This window comes from Tachysurus vachellii, chromosome 14 (assembly GCF_030014155.1).
Source record: "Tachysurus vachellii isolate PV-2020 chromosome 14, HZAU_Pvac_v1, whole genome shotgun sequence".
NCBI lineage: Eukaryota > Metazoa > Chordata > Actinopteri > Siluriformes > Bagridae > Tachysurus > Tachysurus vachellii.
This window is the reverse complement of record NC_083473.1, coordinates 8458400-8480421: the sequence shown is the minus strand read 5'-3', so window position 1 is coordinate 8480421 and position 22022 is coordinate 8458400. Positions and strand designations below refer to the sequence as shown.

General features: G+C 36.2%; 1 protein-coding gene across 1 annotated transcript in view; it reads left to right on the top strand.

The window, feature by feature from the left end:
• The window catches only part of gfra4b (GDNF family receptor alpha 4b), a 69472-nt gene that overhangs the window by 37010 nt on the left and 10440 nt on the right, over positions 1 to 22022 (top strand). The window contains exons 2-4 of the mRNA XM_060886962.1: positions 11997 to 12272; positions 15587 to 15667; positions 21361 to 21706. Of these exons, the coding sequence (XP_060742945.1) occupies positions 11997 to 12272; positions 15587 to 15667; positions 21361 to 21706 (703 nt within the window). The remainder of the gene's footprint in view (positions 1 to 11996; positions 12273 to 15586; positions 15668 to 21360; positions 21707 to 22022) is intronic.

Sequence of the window (22022 nt, the reverse complement as noted above, 5' to 3'; positions counted from 1 at the left end):
AAGCATCCAGATCCACATTATTTTCTAACTAATGTAATTAATGTAAAATTTAATGCTCTCGAAGCAGGAAGAATTACTAAACAAGCTGTACAAGCTGAATGTTTTACATAGTTAATGATTCCGTACCTTTAACTTATGAGCTGGATATTGAAAAGATCTGAAGTGGGTTTCCTTCGTTTGCTGTTTGAAGGCAGAAAACAAAAAAAAATAAAACTGTGATAGGAAATAAAATAATTGAAAACAAATAAAAACAATAGTGCAAAATAGTGAGGAAAAAGAGAAATTTAAACTGTATAATTTAAATGCCACATGAAAATCATGGTAAATGCTTTAAACGCAGGCAGTCAACTATAAGTATGTTTTTGTGATAGCTTGAACATTATCACAATGGCTTCAAATACAAATATTCATGGCTTAGATTTTCCTTGGTTGACTGCATTTCCTGCATACGTAATGTGCTCTTAAGCTATAGCTTGTCAGATTTAGCACTTTAATCAATTCCACTTCTCAACACATGTCTAGATCTCAGAGTACACATTCTGCTTGATGCTAGCTACAAAGCACTTTGGCTCTGCAGATAAGAGATATTTTTGCAATGTAAACCCATACACCCATTCTGTATTAATAGTAGTTTATGCAAGCTGACAGTATAGATTCTGTCCTTCTACATATTGTCTTCTTACATCTTTCTGCCTTTCTTCAGGCTGGAATGCTGGGATAAATGCTTAGCTCCTACCTATTACCTTGGCCAAATAGCTGGAATGTTGCCTTTTGCTTTATAAGCCAGCAAATTGTTTGTGGCTAATTGTGAGCTTGCTTGTGTGTGTGTGTGTGTGTGTGTGTGTGTCCTGCTTCCAGGCTTGTCTCTGGCTCTTCCAGGTCAATAAATAAGAAAACGTGATGTGCTTTAAGATGGAAACTGTTCAAAAGATGTTGCCTGCGATTGCTTTCCTCCTCTTTTTTATTCTGAATAGGGGATTTGGCAACTTGCCACAGGCTCTCTGCCTTTTCTGATAGTCTTTTCTGAGCCCTTCTGTTTTGTTAAGGCCTTTGGGGTGACCTACAGTACATGTGAACTTGGATGCTCACCTCTGTCAAAATGTCCAGTCATAAATAATTCCAACAGACCGCATTTATATTTTAATAGCTGGTTTAACACATTCCAGATCGAGTGAGTTTTATAAGGGGAGGTAATGTAAGTAATGCGATAATATCTCTTGGATTTTAGTCCCATCTAAATCCATCATGTCAGTAGTTTTTACGGACTGTGCAAGCACGCGTCTGGAAAGATTATGCTGTATTTTACCTTCCATAAAATGGTCTTGGGTGATATACATAGACACATTATATGTTACTTGTAAAGTCACTCCAGCACTCCTTTCTATCTTCTCCCGCTGGAACCAAAATGAAACCAAGTACTGACTGAGTGTTAAGCAGAACTATTAAATATAGACCTTTAAAGTGACTTACAGGGATTTTTAAAAATCTTTCTGGAATAGTTATTACTTTATATACCTGTGATGTTCATGTGATTTACTAAAAATCAAGTGTCACTTGTGGATGCGTGCAACAGTTACATTGCAAAATAACTGATAGCAAAATTATAATATATTTAGTCAAATATTTTCAAGTTTCTCTCATAATTCTGTATATTATTATCCTCTCTGTCTGTATTTATATATATATATATATATATATATATATATATATATATATATATATATATATATATATGTCTTTCTTAAATTTATTTCCACTGTTGAAGTTTCTTAAAATAAATTAAACTATTAGAAATAAATACTAGAAAAAAGTACTTAAAAATAGAACAAGTAGATAAGATAATTTCAAACTTAATATTAGAAAAAAATCAATAAAAAATAAATAAAAGAGTGTCTAAAAAAACAATGGCTAAAATTGGATTATACTTTTTACCATTATTGAAATCTTATAACAGGAAATATTAGAAAAATCTGACTATATTATTGGCTGAAATGTTTGGCACTATATAATTTTTGGTACTATATAATTTATGACTATATAATAATTATAGAATTAAGGTATAACACAGTTTTTATTAAAATGATATGTACTGTATGAAATATGTGTGCTTTTTTCCTATCATGTGGCAAGCATGTGTAAATTATGAAGACTCTCATCTTTGCAGTTTTTACAGTCAATTCAACCCTGATTTAAATCCATCAGAATTACCGAAGTATATCCTCTTCACAGACTGGAAAACTTAACACATCCTGCACTACACTTGCACCACATTTTCAGACACTGTCTATCGTTGTGATATATTCTGTTGTTTACTTTCACCTGTGCCACTTCCCCAAACAACAGTATGAAGCAATATGTGCAGGCATTTGTAAATGTGCACTGAAGCTTCCCTTTTGAGCTGCCATGAAGCCTATCAGATTCACAATGCCCTTAAGGAAATCACAGGCCATGCCAGACGGTGTTTCATACCGAAATGTTTGTCTTTGCATCACTCCCAGGGTGTAGCGTGTTGTGCATTTGTTATGGGGAGCTGCATGCCTGCATGCCTCCTTGAAAGATTATCGACGCGAAATGCTTCTACCTTTAGTGACGCTTACTGATAAATCACAATAAATAGCAATCTGCGAGGAGTAAACAGCAATTTGTGAGCAGATTGTGTGGATTCAGAGAGGCCAGAATGTCCTTTGCATAGCGGCAGATCCATTAACCCATGCTTTAGGATGACGTGCTATGATGATATCCATACGCTGTGTGAGTTAATACTTTTAGACAGCAGAATTCATGACCGTTGTGGATTGTTTACCAATGATACCCTAACTCACAATGGAGCCAGTGTTTCGGAATGAAGACTTGACTTGGTTTTCCGCTTCATTGTTCTTGAAGGAAATCATTCCTGTGTGTGTAACACACTTCTAACAAAACACCTGGCTTCACTACAAGGGAAAAAAAAAACATTATTAGTTTTGCATTCGCTCTTTTTTTATTTATTTTTTTTTGTGCTTAACATTCATAGGGCACTGTTGACACTGGCCTACTTCCGGTTTGGTTGGGTATTTTTTTTGTATATTAGATACATTCCATTAGAAATATTTATTTAAGACGCTGAGCCTGGATATGCATTTAATTAATTCATTTTTTTTCTGTTACAAACCTAAAAGCATGCAGAATCGGAGCCCATCGAAAGACGTTGCAAGAGGAAGCTGATTATTTTAATGATAACTCAGAGGGCAAGCCAAGTGGGAGGAAACAAAGTTAAACTTTCTCAGTGTGTGGAACAGCTGATAAAATATCCATTATTTTTCATCCTTAAACTGAGGAAAAGGAAAAGAAGGACACATTTCCCCTGAAAGTGACTTTTGCAAATAAGTTTTCTATCAAAACATTGTACAAGCAAACCTGTCTTTGCTTTGGGCTATATCTGTAGTATACAAAAAAGTGTTTGATGTCTTACATAGAGATTATTTGAACTGGGATTAGTACATTTTAGAAACAAAGTGAAATGTTTTTCTGTGTCAAATTTCCGAGAGCAATCTATTTGCCTTTGAAGTCTTTAAGTAGTTTTTGTGCCAAAATGACTAATTGTGTCTAGGCTCCCCAGAAAGTGACAATTTCATTTCACTTTTTGAAAGTTTTCAACTTGTTTTTGGATTCCTTTTAATTTAATGGTAATATCAGAACCTGGTGCATGTCTCTTACATTTTTTTAGCTTCAGGGTTGATTTTTTTTTTTTGACTGACTGAATCAAAGACATGCATGACAGAATGCAGACATTAGGCTCATGACAGAATAGGTAAAATAAAAGTCAGCATTCAGAAGTAACACAAAACACCTGTAATGTCCTTTTATCTTCAATCTGTCTATTGTATTTAATGTATCTAGTCCTCATAGATTTGAAGACATTGGATAAGTGTCTCACTTTAACTAACAGTATACTGTTATCATTGTAAGGTTCCACCTGATTTAAGTATGAATAAAGGGCTTAAACCTTATTATACTCAGTTGAGGGATAGGAGCCTTGCTCCTGGTCCCAGCAATATAATCTTGGTGGTTATGGGAACAATTGTTCTAATCAATAGTCCAGCATCTCAACCACTGGCCTACTACAGTACATGCTCTGAAGTTTGCATGATACTGAAACTTGCAACCCAAACCCACTCTGTACTACACACATTATTCTCTTATCATTAGTTTTAACTTTTTAATACTCTGAATTCCCAGTGTGTTAGTTTTCTCCTTAATGATGATCCAGAGTGCTTAAACTTTAATATAATCATTACCCATGAATAGATCGAATTCTGTTATGTTTTACAATGTTGAATGTTCTTGTGAAGAAAACTGATTAACCTTGACATCAAGAAGAAGTTCTACTTAAATCAATCTTATAGCAGCTAAGATCTATGGGAAATCTGAGGAGAAGAAAGAAGTTCTTCATAAGGACAAGCCAAAGTGCTTTACTGGGGTTTATAACAATGTTTCAGTTCTATGAGATTGTGGAAGAATTTTGTCAAAGGATTGCATCATAATACATTTGACGTGGCTCCGTGGACATCGACGTGACACATTAGGAACCTTGATGTGTCCAATGACCTACTACATGCTCTGAGGTTTGCATGATACTGAAACTTGCAACCCAAACCTACCTAGTTTTAACTTTTTAATACTGTGAATTCCCAGTGTGTTAGCTTTCTCCTTAAAGATCCAGACTGCTCTAAATATATCCTTAGTATAATCATTGTTACACTAGCATTTTTTTCAGACCCGCAGTACTGTACATTTATTGAAGTGTAAAAGCATTTTTTTTGACTCTGGGAGTAGATAGTCAATTCCTGATCCTCTTGAAAATGGTGGCCAGGGGTTCAACACGGAACAACATTGCAGTCCACATCGGTCGTGGAAGCTATGCGCTCTCAGCACTGCATGCCAAGTACATGACGGATACCACCTGGTGAGGGTGAAGGCTAACACATGCTTCATCGGAGACACATGAAACCGACCAATCAGATTTTTTTTTTCAGACAGCATAACACACTCAGAGAAAACGATGCCTACGGTTGGTTAGTGTTGTTCAGATCTGGCAATGGTGGGATTAATACCAAGCTTCACACTCAGAATTTTGCCTTAATTACTAGATGGTTTTTGGAGTCATTGAGATTCATATGAAATTGTAATCTTTGAAAGGGTGTGTTGCCGTTTCACAGTGTGACACTAAGAACATCATGAAAATTTTGAATTCCTACCAGACTTTGTTTCTAAAACTCATCTTAAACAAGAACAGCTTGTCAAAAAAGGAAAAACCAAATCTTGTGCATCCTATATTGAAAAACTGTGTGAACAATTGTGGCATATGGAATGATGCAAACGATACACAGTTCGAGAGGAAATCTATTTGTGAAAACAAACCTGCTATCATGAGCCCCTGCCGTGAATGAACCCAGAGACCAAGTGTGAAAACTGAAAGGAAAATACTGAAGAATTCTCAGTTGTAACTTTTACATTTTTTTAAATACATGAAATAATTTAATTATAAAGTGTTTTATTTATATAGCACCTTTCCACAGATCAAGGACACTTTATATTCCATGTCAATAGACCACAGAGAGAACACTAATAAACGACAATAAACAAACAGCAGTCAAACGAAAGTAACAAACAGAAACAAAAATACACGCAGACAAAAAGGACAAAAAAAAAAGAAAATACAGATGAAGACTTAGATAACAAAGTAGGAAAGATATAATATCTCAATTGTTAGGGAAGAAGTGAAAGTACTGAATAAATAAATTATTTTTAACGTTTTTGTGATTTAAAGTCAAGGTCAAGGAGATATTTTGGTTGTTCACTTATAGAAGAAGAAGCTTTAAAGGCTAGTTTATGGTTCTTACATTTCTAGAATGGCTCGTGTTATCTTATTTTCAAAAAAAGGTTCTTCAAGGTTATTAGATCTAGTTAAATTTTCTTGGCTCCCTGAAGTGGTCCTACTTCCTAACTATCTCTAATAGATAGATAGATATTCTGTTATGTTTTACAATGTTGAATGTTCTAGTGAAGAAAACTGGTTAACCTTGAATTCCTGAAGAGTCTCTACTTAAATCCATCTTATAGCAGCAATCTATGGGAAATCTGAGGAGAAGAAAGAAGTTCTTCTATAAGGACAAGCCAAAGAACTTCACTGGGGTTTCTAACCATGTTTCAGTTCTATGAGATTGTGTCAAGTATTGCACCGTAACACTGATGCATCGCCGTAATTTTGACATGACACAATAGAAAACTTGACTCATCTGACCATGAAATGTCTTAACATACATAAATTATTTCACACTTGACTTGGTCTTTTATTGACAAAGTGTTTTTTTTTTCTCCCTCTGATCTACAATTTGTTGCTTTGTCTACAAGGTTTGTTGTTTTGTCTAATCACCTTAAGGGTGTTTACAGTTCAGTGATTTTCAGTCTTTTCTATGTTTATTAGTGAACACTTGAAATGAGTGCTAGAACTAGCACACTTAACATTAAATATCCTAAAGATGATCACATGTCTGGTCTATTTTCTCCAACTATAAATTGAAAAGTAATTGAAGCTATAAAACTTGTTACTGTCAACTTGATCTTTGTCACCGACCATACAACTTATTCCAGAGTGCACTTAATAAACACATTTTATTTTCATTAAATCATTTTTAGTGCATTTTTCCTTCCTTATTGTCTAAGATTATTTATTTTTTTCAAAGAAATTTGTCACACACACACACACACAAACACACACACACGCACTCACACACACACACACACACACACACACACGCTACTTAAGGATTCTGGTCAGGATTTGGATTAGAAAGGAAGTGTAACTCTTCGTTCCAGTATTATAAAGCAGGGAGCAGTATATCAAGTCTTGCAAGCACTAAAATAAGAAACATGAGATTAGCTACTCGCTGAAGATAATAAATCTGCCAAAGATCACTGTAGAGCAACATCACTGTATTTCCCTTGCAGGAATATTTTTCTATGGTGGTCTAAAGGCATTTTGTTGGTGTCATCCTAGCGGAGTTCATTAACTTTCATATCCAGTCTCATTCTTTCTAAAGTGGGCTATTAAGTCCATGCATCTGGGTAACTGATCAACTAATCTGTGCTTGATTTATGTGCTAGGATAAGCAAGGATTTAGCCCAGGCTCAGAAGGCATTGATTACTGACAAGGCTAATTGGCTAAACCCACCGGTACACTGAGACAGACTTATTGGGGATGTCAAATCATGCACTTCATTTGCATTCATGATGTACAGCGTCCATTCTCGATCCTGCCAATGCAGCATAAACTGACACAAATTGCAGTTTAGATGGGGCTGAGGTTTCAGTCTGCCTTCTCATTCATAGGACTGACCATCTGTCCTTGTGAGAGGTTTGCCTAATCAGAGGCAGGGGTAAATTTATACTTGCTCATCCAGATGTTCAAGAGAAAAAAAATTATTTTGGATGTCTTGGTGTTGTAGTGAGCAAACCCTGTAAAAAGGACTTGGCATTCACTCACCAGTGAAATAAAACTTTCTCTTTTCCTAGTCTTTTTGCATTACTTGTATTTGTGTCTTGACTGATTTTAAGATTAATCTTAATCTTTAAGTTTAAGATATCAACACAGTGGATAAAACTGTACCTATTATCCCATCACAGATTTCTAACTTTTTGCAGATTCGGATTTTCTTCACAGTCGGTAGTTTGTGACCGACACATTTCTAATAGAGAACGTTTGCCTGGCAGCTTTCATGACTAAGCTAAAACCATTGCTGGGTCTTTTTAATTATGCTGCAACAACATGAGCAAATTTTAAAGCGCTCTCATGTAGAAAGTCTGGGATTGACATGGTTCTGTTGGTGAAAGAGAAAACAGACTACAGCAAAGTGTGAAAGCCTTGGCCTTTTTGTCTGGTTTATTTATTGACAGATTTGTCCCCTGACCTCTGATCCCTGGAGTAGCACCAAATGTTTGGCCCCAGGCACAGAAACAAGGGGTGGGTCCCTCATTAAATCATTAAATCAAGCCCCCACGTCCCACCTCCATACCCCTCCCACCAGGCTTGAGTCTAAATGCTATATTATAAAGTGTGTATTATTAAATTTCATTGTGATTTGCAACTTTTTTAATTATTATAATTTTTTCCACAGAGACTATATTCAGGTCAAAAACAAAATATTAACACACTAAAAAGGGATGAGAAAAGTTGTATTTTTCCCTCACAAAGGGAAACAAAGGCTCACATTTCATCTGGAAAAAAAAAGGATGAAGTCATCTGCCCTCCTGCAGCTTTCTTCCCCCCTCTTTCTCTCAACTCCTTTCTTTTTTGATAATCAGATTTTCATGTTTTGTAGTCCATAACTCCTTCCTTCTCCACAACCACAAGTTTGAGCGACAGCACCAGAGCGCAAGATCAACCCACTTTTTCTTCTGATAAGGGAATAGCCAACAAGGGAAGGCACAGCTGCAAGGCAAATAAAAAACCTTTCTCAATTTTACAGATGTAAAATCTTGGAGTCCTGCAAAATTTTATTTCTACCGAAAAGCATCTTAAAGGGCAGTGGTAGCTCAGTGGTTAAGATGTTGGACTAAGTTTGTAAGTTCAAATGCCAGAGCTGCCAATCTGCCACTGTTGGACCCTTGAGCAAGACCCTTAATGCTTAACTGCTCAGTTGAATAAATGAGATAAATCTAAGTCACTTTGGATAAGGGTGTCTGCCAAATGCTGTCGATCCTCTATTACCCCCATCCAATGCTCTGGCCCCTGATATCAAGCTTGTTTATGTGAGATGTCCAAGTGAGCCATGAGAAAGTCCTGACAGTCCACAATGCAGACTAGTGCTGACTTCAGGCCAGGCATCAGGGAGTTGACTCACAAAGGTTATTAGATAAAGTAGAGAAACTTACAATAAGCGGTATTGTTTTAGAATATATTACAGTATATTAGGTATATAAAAACTGCAATATACTGTATTACACAGCATATTTTTCCAGTCTGCCAAGTGTTTTCTGGTGTTTATTTCCGTTATTTTATTCCAATTTAATCACTGTTGTTTCCATAGTCCAAATAAAATGAAGCAGAATTAAATAAGGAAAACTAAATCTTTGGGGAACTTATTAACCGGTTGCTCTTAGCTCCTGATGGGACTCTAAATGAATGCTTTATTAGGCAGATACACTTAGAGGATAAACCTTCTATATACTATAGATAAAAGACTCACACTTTTCCTATTATTAAGCATGAAATATAAATATATGGTGCACAGATTTTGGTCTTTTCTTAAGTTTTAATAAGTCAATTCACCTACCATTTAATAACAAATATTTGCTATTAAATATACAAAGTCATGAGGCTCATGAGAAATGATATGAGGCTATATGACTCATTGTTTACACAGATTCCTGGACAGTGAGCTGCCACGCATCAAAAAAGGTCTGTTCCTATTCCTCACTTGAGTGAAAAGAAAATAATAAAAAACCAAACTGATGTTTCTGCCTTTTACAAAGCAATGAAATTGTGCAATCAATTCTTTTAAGTGAAAGCTAACCTGTGATTTTAGACTCGTCCAATTAATCCAGAATCTGCCCAGGGTGTGGACTTGTGCATGGGTCCAATTGTGAAAACACCCATATTCATTAATGCCTTAATTAACATAATCACACATTAAAGAAACCAAACCCAAGGTCTCATTGTGCAGCACTTACCAAACAAAGCCGCTTCTTTCTTATTAAAATTCTGCTACATGTCTTCCTTATGTGTCCATTTTCATTAATTAACATAAACAGAAGTCCGCATGGAAAAAATGAATGGATAAAAACTCCAGAGAAGGGGTTGAACTTATTTCTATGCCTCTATGTGGAAGCTGGGGGAAAAAGGAAGCTTAAGGATCTAAATAATGCATTGTCTCATTGTGTTTTGTTTGATCGAAGTCTTGCTAGCCAGCTTTGTATCAAACGCATTTATCCCTGCCTTAATCCCGTTCAGCTGCTGATGCAGAACAGTGCTCAAGCACAATACAAGGTTCCATTTTGCCTCTTGTCATCTTCACTTATTCTCATGTGGGTAGTCATGCTAGCTAAGCGTGTGCTGTATCCGCAGAAACGCCTGCACACGGCGCCGGCTCACCAGACAGAGCCTATGTGACTTTACTCAATATATGTATATGATTATGAGCCTCCCTAGATGTGTCACGTCTGAAAATATTGAGCTGTCAGCGAAGAGTGAATAAAACCGTTTTTTATTTATTTTTTGCTGTTGTTCAAGATACAAATATGCCGAGACAAATCTGTCTGTACAGAAGCGCACACATGTATTAACATGTTTAAAATAACACACATTTTGTCATTTAGTTTGAACTTAGAGCCCAGAGTTCCTTTCCCATGCAATTAAATTTATGAGCTGAATGATTTCCTGCCTGTAGTTATTTAGTATTTTCCGTCTTGCTCCTGAAAGAAGCTGTTGTCTCACACGTTGAATTTAGCATCATTAAAATGCATTAAGACATGTTCTCTTTTGCAAAGAGGTTTATTAAACGGAAAAAAAAAAATTGCCAGAAAGCGACATACTTTACTCATGCAAATGTGGAAATATGCTTAAGAATTCACATCTCACATCCATCTGTGAAGGATGAGGAAAACAAATAATCTCTATAACTAGCTATTGTATTATAAAGGAATCTCTCTCTGTATTAAAAATGAATGTGTAAATAATGTGAGCATGATATACTAAATTGAGGTCACTGAAAGATAATACACAACTCCCTTTATTTTAGACTCTAGAGTTCACAAATGAATAAATTCTGTCTAGGTTTTGATTCATTTATGTGCACCTGTAAAAATGCAATGAATGGCTGGGGTAGCTGACCAGGAGCAGTATGTATAATAATGATAATCAATTTGCCAGTAGTGAATGTTTATGCTTCCTTAATATCTTTGTCCTCTCGTTCACAATGACATGTGCTCGCAGTATTTCTCCATAAAGCATCCCAATAAAAAAGTATACATACGATTGTAAATTAAACAAATTCAATTAAATTTAAGTATCCATAATTTAGTTCTTGTCCTGAGTTTGTGGAGTTTGCCTGTTTTCCCCATGCCTCAGGGTTACCTCCAGGTATTCTGATTTCATTTCCCAAGATATGTCTTGTAGGCCATTTATAAATTTCCATAGTGTGTGGAAAGGTTTGTGTGTGATTGTGCCCTGCCATAGACAACCGCATCCTGTACAGGGTGAACCCTGTTGTGTGTCCCAAGTGTCCTGGCCCAAGAGTCCATGTGACCCTGCCCTGTAGGATAGATGGATGGATAGATGTAAAGATGTATGTATGTATGTATGGATGGATGGATGGATGGATGGATGGATGGATGGAAATATGTATGTATGTATGTATGTATGTATGTATGGATGGATGGATGGATGGCTGGATGGTTAAATGGATGGAAAAATAGATGTATGGACAGGCGGACGGACGGACGGATGGATGGATAAATGGGTGAAAAGATGTATGCATGTATGTATGTATGTACGTACGTACGTATGTATGTATGTATGTATGGATTTATGAATGGATGGTTGGATGGATAGATGGATGGATGTATGGATGGATAGATGGATTGAAAGATGTATGCATGCATGTATGGATTTATGGATGGAAAGATGTATGTATGTATGTATGTATGTATGTATGGATAGAAGGATAGAAGGATGGATGGATGGATATCCATAACTTAGGAATAACATAATCTTGTAGTTGTAGGTCAGTGTTAGCTTTAATTGATGGATTAGTATTGATGGGGCAGGTAAATAAATCAAAAGGGAGGAACTATTTTAGTATTGCCACATTAAACAAAAACAAATTGTTCCCATAATTTTGTATGTCATGTCCACTAACTAAAAAGGAGGTTGAACTTCAGCTTTCTTGCTCACATTCCTGCTCCATAGATCTGAAACACTTCTGTACTGATGCTGTTGTGTGTCTGTATGTTACAGCCTTGCAGGTGGTTTTATGTGTAGGAAGAGACTGCCTTTTGGCTGGAGACTCATGCTCCAGCGATGAGACATGTAGTCCCCGCCTCCGGACCCTGCGGCAGTGTGTGGCTGGAGACGGCAGCATGAAGCTGGGCCCTGGTGCACGCAGCCAGTGTGCCAATGCCGTGTCGGCTTTGCTGTCCAGCCCACTGCATGGCTGTCAGTGTCGACGTGGCATGAAGAGAGAGAAGAACTGCCTGAGTATATACTGGAGTCTCTACCAGTCTGGCATACATGGTGAGATGCTGTTTATTGGCAATAATTACTACAGTGGTTAAAAAAATGCTACTGATTTACTGTAAACACTGTAGCACATTGGGCAGAATGATATATAACACAGTGGGCTTTCACACAGGCTAAAACAAGGCAAAAAATATTGTTAATCTGAAAGCTGTCATGTGGACTATTTGGTACTGAACCCCAAACTTACCTGTAGGAGGTGATGTGAGTTTGTTTGCACTTAATCTGTGGAGCGATCCACATGAATGTCAAGGCAACTCACGCTTTGGTCTGCAATTGCTCGGAAAGTAAAGTAACCCGCACGTGTGTTTTAGCCGATGACAACATCATTAGTTTCCACAGCACACGTGTAGAATGATTGGCAGGGGAACATTGTCTGACTCAGAGGTGGTGAGGTGCCTAACTGCGCATGATAATAACTCCAAATGAATAATTTTTTTTTTAAATGTGGTGAGTCGATATGGTTGTGTTCCCCATGTGCGTTTTTGATGATGTAAGATGAACGCAAAAGCACGAGGGTTCGATAGAATCAAGTGAGTTTGAAACCTGACCAATGCTGCACGGCGCTGTGAACAATCACACTCAGATCTGGATTGCAGCAAACGTGACCAGTGTGAAAAGCATCTTCCTGTATATTGATCTTAACAAATCAATATAAAACACATAATAACATAAACAACACATATAAAATTGAACTCAAGCATGAATACTCTATTTTTCTAGTGTTTCTAGCTAGGAATCACAATGGTGCCATATTTCCTGCACACATTTCTGTTTTAATTAGAAAAAAAATGTATAGGATTTATAAATAGATTTTTTTAACATTGTCCCTTCATTGGAGCTAAGACTCTCAAACCAACATGATGCAAAAAATGAGCTCCACGACAAGGTTCCTGTGAAATAACTGGAGTGTTCTGCGCAGAACCCTGGCTCTCACTTAACCCCATTGAACACCTTTAAAATGAACTGGAACACTGAATGCTCCTCAGACCTCCTCACCCAACATCAGTGTCTGATCTCTCTAATGCTTTTAAAGCCGAATAGTGGAAACTAATGGTGTCATCATGGAATAAACCACACATGCAGGCTACTTTAGTTCCTGAACAATTGCAGACCAGAGTACGAGTTGTGTTCATGTTCACAGGAACCGTGACACATATCCAGTGCATCCGAAACCACAAGACTTCTACAGGTGGTCTCAATTTTAGTACCATGGTGCACTTTCTGGTCCACATGACAGCTTACACATTATCATTTTTTCATGAGAACTCTTCTCTGTTTTAGACTAAACTGCCAGTGTAAAGGCATACATGACCCAAACGAGATCGTCATCTTTATTCCAAAAATAGTATCTCTGCTAACATATGGGTAATTGATTGCTAATTATTTTCTTATCCATCTCTAGATCTTAACTCATTAAAGGATTTCCCAGGGAGGCAGGGCTTTAAAAACTCATAGGGGTTAATAGTGACATGGCAGGGTTAATTAAATTAAATTAAAATCAAAATGTTACTTAATTAAAATATGATAGTGCTAGGTAGTGCTTGAGTGAAAGTTGAAAGTATTAAAAAAAGTGAAAAAAATAATAATTTCTTCACACTTCGGTGCAATTAAAAAGTGGATATTGGACATTATTAGGCATGTTTTACTTGTAAATTCCGCTCATATGAAAATCTACAAAGGTTAGAATTTTTTAAAATACCTTTTAAAGTCTAATTTTTTTAATGTTAAGTCTTTGTACAGTGATTAGTTGGTGCTGTTAATATAGTAATTAATAATGATAAAATATACAGCAATGTAAGTAGATTAGGAGCTGGGCCAAAGCAAATCAGTCTTTCAGGAAATCAGCATTTGAAAGAAAAAAAAACGAAAGGTTAAAATATAAATTTTCTTTTTTTTAGCTACACTCATGTAAAACACTGTATATCCACTAACATGATTAGTGAAAGTAGAGTAATAAGTAGAGTCTCTGCTGTGGATATTGCATTAATCCTTGTATGTTGTTCAGGTCTGTGGGACCCATATTCATAAACATCAATAGTTTTGAAAAACTTTGCTTCCTTTTAAATTTGTTGATTTTTTCCCACTCATAACTTGATTAAATTTGATTTTCTTTTTTTTATTACATTTTATTAAAAAACAACAAAAAACAAGTAGCACTTTAATTAAAAAATGTGATGTAATAAAGGTAAAGGGTAAATATTAACCATATATGCTGTTTATATTGCTTGTAATTGGGATGAAGTAAACATCTGTAATTTTAACATAAAATTTTTGATTGTGTTGAATTAAAAACCCAAAAATGCAGCGGGTCCACCAGACCCACCAACACTGGCTGAGTAACAAAAATACGAACAACATACAAGGGTTAAAAAAGGTTAATTTATTGCTGACATAACATTGCTGAAAGGAGTTAAAACATTTCACTGATAAAACATGATATATTTAATTTTGTAACAAACTGCCAACAAAACAGGGTTATTATGCTTCAATCAATGTCTGGAAGATGGTGTTAAGAGCTGAACTCACTTGAACACCACCATAATGTTGTAATTGTGAGTGGGAAAATCAGGGTTTTCTCTGATCTTCAGGTTTCTGACTTGGTAGCGAGTCAGTAACAAAACATAGTGGAATCATTTGATGAAACATCTGGTGTTGAAATTGAACGTGTTTGGTTTATGCAGCAAGTGGAAATAAAAGCAAATTAGTTGTATCAGGTATTGATTGAAAACATAAAGTAAAACTCATTCATTATTTCACTTTATGATTGTTATTTATTTTCTAGATGTAAAGCTAAAAGCTTTGCTGTATTTCTTTTTTGCGGTCAATTATTGCAAATATATGCAATCAATTCATCTCTATCTTGCTGATCAAAGTGACTTGAATGCACCTGACCATTTCCAAACTTCTCAGGAGAACTTGTTGGACAAACAGTTAGAGTTGCATTAAACATGTTACTCATGATAACTCAGAAAAAGTGTATTCTGAGATAATTTATCTCAGAGTCAATATTATTTACAGAGTCAAAGTATTTACCAGTCTGGAGATGTCAACTACATTTCTTTGGTATATAAGCCTACATCATTGCCATATTCTTTTTTATTATTCAGTTATTCACTGTCAAGCATTTTATTCAGTAAATCCTATGAATTATTCAGTAGCTACAGTAAAATGAGTAGGATAGGGATGTATTTGTGAGAGCATGGTATAGAAATCTAGGCTTGCTGACCCATACAAGGAGTTTAAGGGGTTAAACTGTTACATTTTCCTGAAGGGTTCTTAGCTATCGAGTGCTATCATGTCTCTTTCAGGGCTCAACCTGGTGGAGAGCTATCCATACGAGACAGTGGAGAAAGGGTATGACTACGTGCGTCTAGCCTCCATTACAGCAGGTAAGCTTATATTTCACAATGAGAATATATATGTTTAACCTCCATTGACTAAGGAGAAGAGGAAAAGCAATTCCATTTCTTTAAATGCAAACAAATTTACATTTATTTCTATTCTTATTTGTATCCTATTCACATCTTGTTAAGGTCAGGTTTCTTGTGTATTATTTATGCCAGTGCAAAAAGCACAGCATGAGAGAAGAAAATAAGTATTGACTTGTTTCCCGGCCTTAAATTTGGATCGGTAAACAAAAAAGGGTGAAGATATTTAGAAAGATGTTTGCAAAGATAAATACTTGGTAAATAAGTATAAGTATAAATACATCTGGATGACAGCAACCTTCACAGTAAGTGCAGAATTCTGTGAGGTGTTGAATGCATGGGAAAAAAAGAATAGAAAATAGGCTAGCATTATCGCAAAGACAGCTTCGAGAGAACTGAGACCACAGCCAGTCCTTCACTCTCTGTGTATGAAAACAGATGAACCAGGTAATTGCTAGCTGTAGAATTTACATATATTCATTTGGCAGAACAGCTTTACTCACTCTAACCTACACATAAGGCAGAATGGAGATCAACTTGCTCAGGGTTACAACAGAAATGGGTTTGACGTGTCAAAATCTGCAATTACTCAAATGTAAAGCCCTATAAGAATGTGTGTGGGAAGTGATAAAAATCAGAGTTCTAAAATCAGATTGACACATTAACTACCATCAGAATGTGGAGATCATTTTCAGACGTATAATTGCAGCCAGGCAAAAGAACTCAGGAAATGATTGAAGCTTGGCAGAAAAGATGTGTTTTCCAAGTGGTACTGCTTTTACAGAGTAAAAGTATGAAGCTTGTATTTTCAGTTGATGTTGTAATATTCTTTGTAGTCTTGGACATTTATTTTCGTTTTCCTTTGTAGGTAGACAGCTGGCTGGCTAAATGTTAGAATATTTTTTACCTTTACCCTATTTTTGTTGTTAAAATCTAAAGTTTTTAGATTTTAATCACATAATCTCTTCAAACTCACCTCTATCTATTCAAAGGTGCACATGTATGTTCAGTTCTACCATTTACTATATTTGTCCTATTGCTTCAGCAATTTGAGAGACACCTGAGGAGTGGAAAGGAGAGATTAGCTCAAAGGAGAAAATTAAACTTACACACAAAAAAAAAATCACTGAAGGTGAAAGGATGCAATACGTGACAGAAGTATTTGAAGTTACACTACATTTGTGAACATTTGTGAACTTCTGTCTTTAGAGCAAATAGACATCTAAGTGGCAAGTATTATGGATTTATATGTCTATAAACACGATACAGGGTAACGTGTCGCCATTTCACATTTTCTTGTAGTAAATACTTCATAATGTCCCTTTTTTAATAAGATATCAAATCAACCCACACTTCTTTTAATAATCGATGATTTTAATGCTAGTAATGTTGTTAAATTTGGAATATTTTTATTTTTATTTATTTTTTTTTTTTTTTAGCTTTTACAGATTTCAACATATATTAGCTACAGATTTAAAAAATGAGTCATTTTTACACCTGAATCTTCAGAATTCATTCTTTGTTCATTTTGTTTAGAGTTATATGAACATGGCAACCATATTCAGATCTCTAGAGAGGTTCACCTGTGGTGAGAAATTAATCCGACCGTAGAACTGACCGTAGAACCGACAATAGAACCGACCTGTATAGCAATGCATGGTGGGAACTACATTATGTAGCGCGTTGTGCAGCATGTTTGGTTAGCAAGAGGAATTATGGGTTAACGTGTCTGATATATCTTGGGTTGATGCAGAATCATGTTAATGTATTTATTTAACATTTTTATCCCCCACAACTACCTGATCCTGATTGATTGTAAATTATGTTTAAGATTTTTTTCTGAGACATGTGAATTAAAACAATGTTGTCCCGATGTAATCAATTCCTGCTCAAACATTAGCACTGAATGCAATTTTGTACCTAAAGTTTAATTGTAAATTTTTGCACGTAACACGCCCTAAATCCAGCAATGAGCCAAAGCAACCAAACTGTTTCAAACACCAACCATATCAGCAAATCAAGCAATTAAGGTTATTCAGATGCACAAAATCACAAAAGCTTCTTCTGTGTAACCCATAAGTCCTGTCACAGCCAGACTTCACAAATCCAGCATAACAACAAAGCCTGTCTGGAACCAAATCACCCATGATTAGTGTCTCAGATGCTTTTATAAGAGCTGACAAGACCTCAATTATTGTTATTAATTAGCCAAGTTGCTGAGAGCTGAGATCTAGGGTGTTGATATGTACCTACAAGCAACCCGCTGAGAGATGTAATCTTGGTTTACAATTGTACTTAACAGCTCAATTGATCTGAAAGCAAGCGAGTATTTTAACACCTAATAAGGAGCTGTCTTGCATACAGATCTAAACACACATTTCACTAGGTATGAAGAGTAAGATGAGATTTCATTCATTGATTTTTTTCCAACAGTATAAAGACAATTCAAGTCTCTATTTGGAGGCATTCACCAAGTTTGGCTGTCTGAAAAGCACTCGTGGACGGTGGTAGTGGACAATAGACAAATTAGTAAGGTCTGAAAAGGTTTCTGGAAAACAAAGAGCTACCTGGGGTTCTGCGCTCGGCAAATAGAACCCTTTTCCCTAAAAATGGTCCTATAATTCAAAGTGTGCGTACAGTGAAATCAGTGCCATTTCTTTTTGGAATGTCTACGTAAATAAGACTGCAAAATGTTTTAAAATGACTTTGAATATTAATGGATGAAAAGATTGAATAGTTTATTAAATTAGAGTAAGTCAATATTAACAAGAGGAGGAAATTTTGCTCTCAGTTAACACTTTAAAATGTTTCTATATTAAGAACCATTTTGTAGAACCACTTTTCCATATATGAAGCAAGTGAGTATAGAGAAGTTTATAAAAGTAACACACATTTTAGCTGTTTTGTGTTAAAACTACATTGACTGATGTTTAGTCAATACACGGCTACATAAATTAGCAAAAAAAAAAAAGTACATGTTTACAATTGGTGATAACTTGCTGAAGGCTGATCTCCCAGTGTAAAATGTATAAATATTGGTACTTGTCAACTATGATTCTGAATTTTGCTTTAGTGAATTTTTAATTAGTGAATATCTCACTAATGCAAGAAATTTTGATTGATGCCAGTTCACATTGGCTTTTTTGGTTTATTTCTTTATATAAATGTGTAATTGTGGTTTATGTATTGATGCTGAAGTTTATGATTTGTTTGTGTTAAATACTGTGTGTAGGTACAATGGAAGGGCAGGTATTACATTTACATAGGAGAGTTTTATTTAAACAATCATTTTGAAATCATATTTATTTTGAATTAAATTTTTGCATAAAAAGATTTAAATTAAGTTGTGTGGAGGAGGCCCCGGGGAAGACCTAGGACACGCTGGAGGGACTATGTCTCTCGGCTGGCATGGGAAAGCCTCGGTATTCCCCTGGAAGAGCTGGAGGAAGTGTCTGGGGAGAGGGAAGTCTGGGTGGATGGATGGATGGATGTGTGGTGTGTGTGTGTACATGTGGAACATGTACAGTAGGTAGTTCCATTATCACTTATGTAATATGATTTAAAAAAGTCCAGTTTGTCATTTTAATGAAAAACCTGAAAGTCCTCCGTCCTTTTGTGTTGTAGAATGTACTGACTGTTACTGTTAGAGAAACTTGCAGAGTAGGGTAGAGAAGAGAAGAGAAAAGAAGAGAAGAGAAGAGAAGGATATAAAGGAGTTGAGTAGAGTAGAATAGAGTAAGGTAGAGGAGAGGAGAATGGAGAAGAGAAGAAAAGAGTAGATTAGAGAAGAAAAGAGTAGAGTAGAGAAGAGAAGAGAAGAAAAGAGTAGAGAAGAGAAGAAAAGAGTAGAGAAGAGAAGAACATAGTAGAGAAGAGAAGAGAAGAGAAGAGAAGAGAAGAGAAGAGAAGGATATAAAGGAGTTGAGTAGAGTAGAATAGAGTAAGGTAGAGGAGAGGAGAATGGGGAAGAGAAGAAAAGAGTAGATTAGAGAAGAAAAGAGTAGAGTAGAGAGGAGAAGAACATAGTAGAGTAGAGAAGAAAAGAGTACAAGTAGATAAGAGAAGAAAAGAGTAGAGAAGAGAAGAAAAGTGTAGAGTATAGAAGAGAAGAACATAGTAGAGAAGAGAAGAGAAGAGAAGAGAAGAGAAAAACATAGTGGAGTTGAGTAGAGTAGAATAAAATAAGGTAGAGTTTGTTTATTATGTTTGTTAGGCGTAAATGATGTAAAACGTACACACTACAAGCTCTTTTGAGCGAGCTGTTACTATAGAAACTAATTAGAACTCATATAAACCTGTGATTTGTCTAGGAAATGAAGCAGCTCCTTTTGTCCAATTTTGATCATTCAACACATTGTTAACACACTCACGCAAATACACACACACTTACTTTAAATTGTTCTGACTTATTTGTCAGTATTTTTATAAGATAACGCTTTTAAGACACTTAAGGGACTAAATATTACTGCAATAAATAAATTAAAGACCACAACATTTAAGGAGTCAGTGAAAAGATCATAATTGGTTAGAAATATGTGTCAGGGCAAGTTTTACTGTTACTTTGTGGAAAGACAATTATTATATGCAAACGTATTAAAATACTGTTTCTTCCTTGTATTTTGCATGATGATATGATTCTTTGCAAATGACAAGCAAAGTGAAATTACAACCTTAAACTAACTTCACATGAAAAACCAATTCAAACATCAAATGTGGTGGAAGTGTGAAGGCATCTTCATACACTGCTGTGCTGATGAGGAGGACTAATAGCGCTATAATAGATTCCTTGAAGTTTCAATAAACTGCTGGTTTGGATTGAACTATTTATGTATATGATGTTTCTAGAGACTAGAACTGAGGGAATAGAGAATGAATATCTGAGTGTAAATATATTTTATATCTGACACCTTTCTGGAAAATCTTCAAAGATGCAGATTGAATGCACAATCTTAGACATTTTGAGTACTTTTTTTGCTCGGTTAGCTCAGCTAGTGTTCAGAGATCTTTTACAGTTTCATTTAAGCGCAAAATTAAACACAGGCCACCGCTGGGATGGGACAAGGCCGGCCAGCTCAAATATGTACTGTATTTGTTGTTGTTTTTTTTTTGTTTGTTTAGTTATTCATGTATTTATTTATTTAATTTTTTAAATTTCCTTTTGCTGCATTATCTCTTAAAATGATCCTCCTCCCTTTTATTCAACCCCACAAGGAAACGTATTTCACAGTCGTGTTTCTCCAAGTTCTGCAAACACCAACAAAGCCGCTTCCTTTGACTGATGCAGATAGGCTTTGTCTGTGTTTTTTCAGGGCAAAAAAATCCAGTCTGCTAACGGATTGTGAAAAAAGCATGTAATGAAAGAGCAAGGCGGGCAGAGACAAGAGTGGATGATTGATTTTTATTATTATTTTCATTTCCCTCGGGTTTTACTGACCTTAACTTCTTTCCAATTCTCAACTGAGATGTGGCAAACCTCCTCTATTTCTATTTTTTTTCCTCTTCCAAGAATGTAGCGAGACCCTAAACCTTAGTGCCTGAGTTTTGTGTCAACACAGTATATTGGCAAGAGCAAAGGTTATGAGTAATTTAATCTTACCGCTGATCACCACACAAAGTTCATAACTGCCCCCTGCTCCCTCTCTAACCCCTTGCAGACTCTGATCTTGGCCTTTCGACGGCAAACCGGTGCCTGGATGCGGCCAAAGCCTGCAACGTGGACGACCTGTGCCAGAGGCTGCGCACTGAATATGTGTCAGCGTGTATCAAGCCTTCAGGCAAATCGGGCCTGTGCAACCGATCCCGCTGCAACAAGGCCCTGCGCCGATTTTTTGACCGCGTGCCCCCTGAATACACGCATGAGCTGCTCTTCTGTCCCTGCAGCGATATGGCGTGCTCAGAGAGACGACGCCAGACCATCGTCCCTGGCTGCTCGTACGAGATGCCAGAAAAACCCAGCTGTCTGACGCAGATGAGGAGCTGCAGAGCTGACTACATCTGTAGGTCAGTACGTATGAGCCAAGTGTACGTGGGTGGGGATAAAAAAGTGTCAATGTACTTGAACTCTGTTGAATAGTCAGGTAGGACCTTGAATGCTCAATAGGCCTCTAGAGAAAAAAATAGTCTGTGACTTTTTTCCTTCTAGCTTTGCATCTTAAGACTTACTATAACTTTGTTAAACAAGCAAAAGCTGCTGGCAGGGGACAAATAAAACTTTCAGAAAGTTCAAAAGTTCAGGTGTGAAGTTTGTTTAAGTTGAGCAATCATACATTATGCACTACATAGTAATATGCATTATTAAAACATCGTCTAGGGTTAA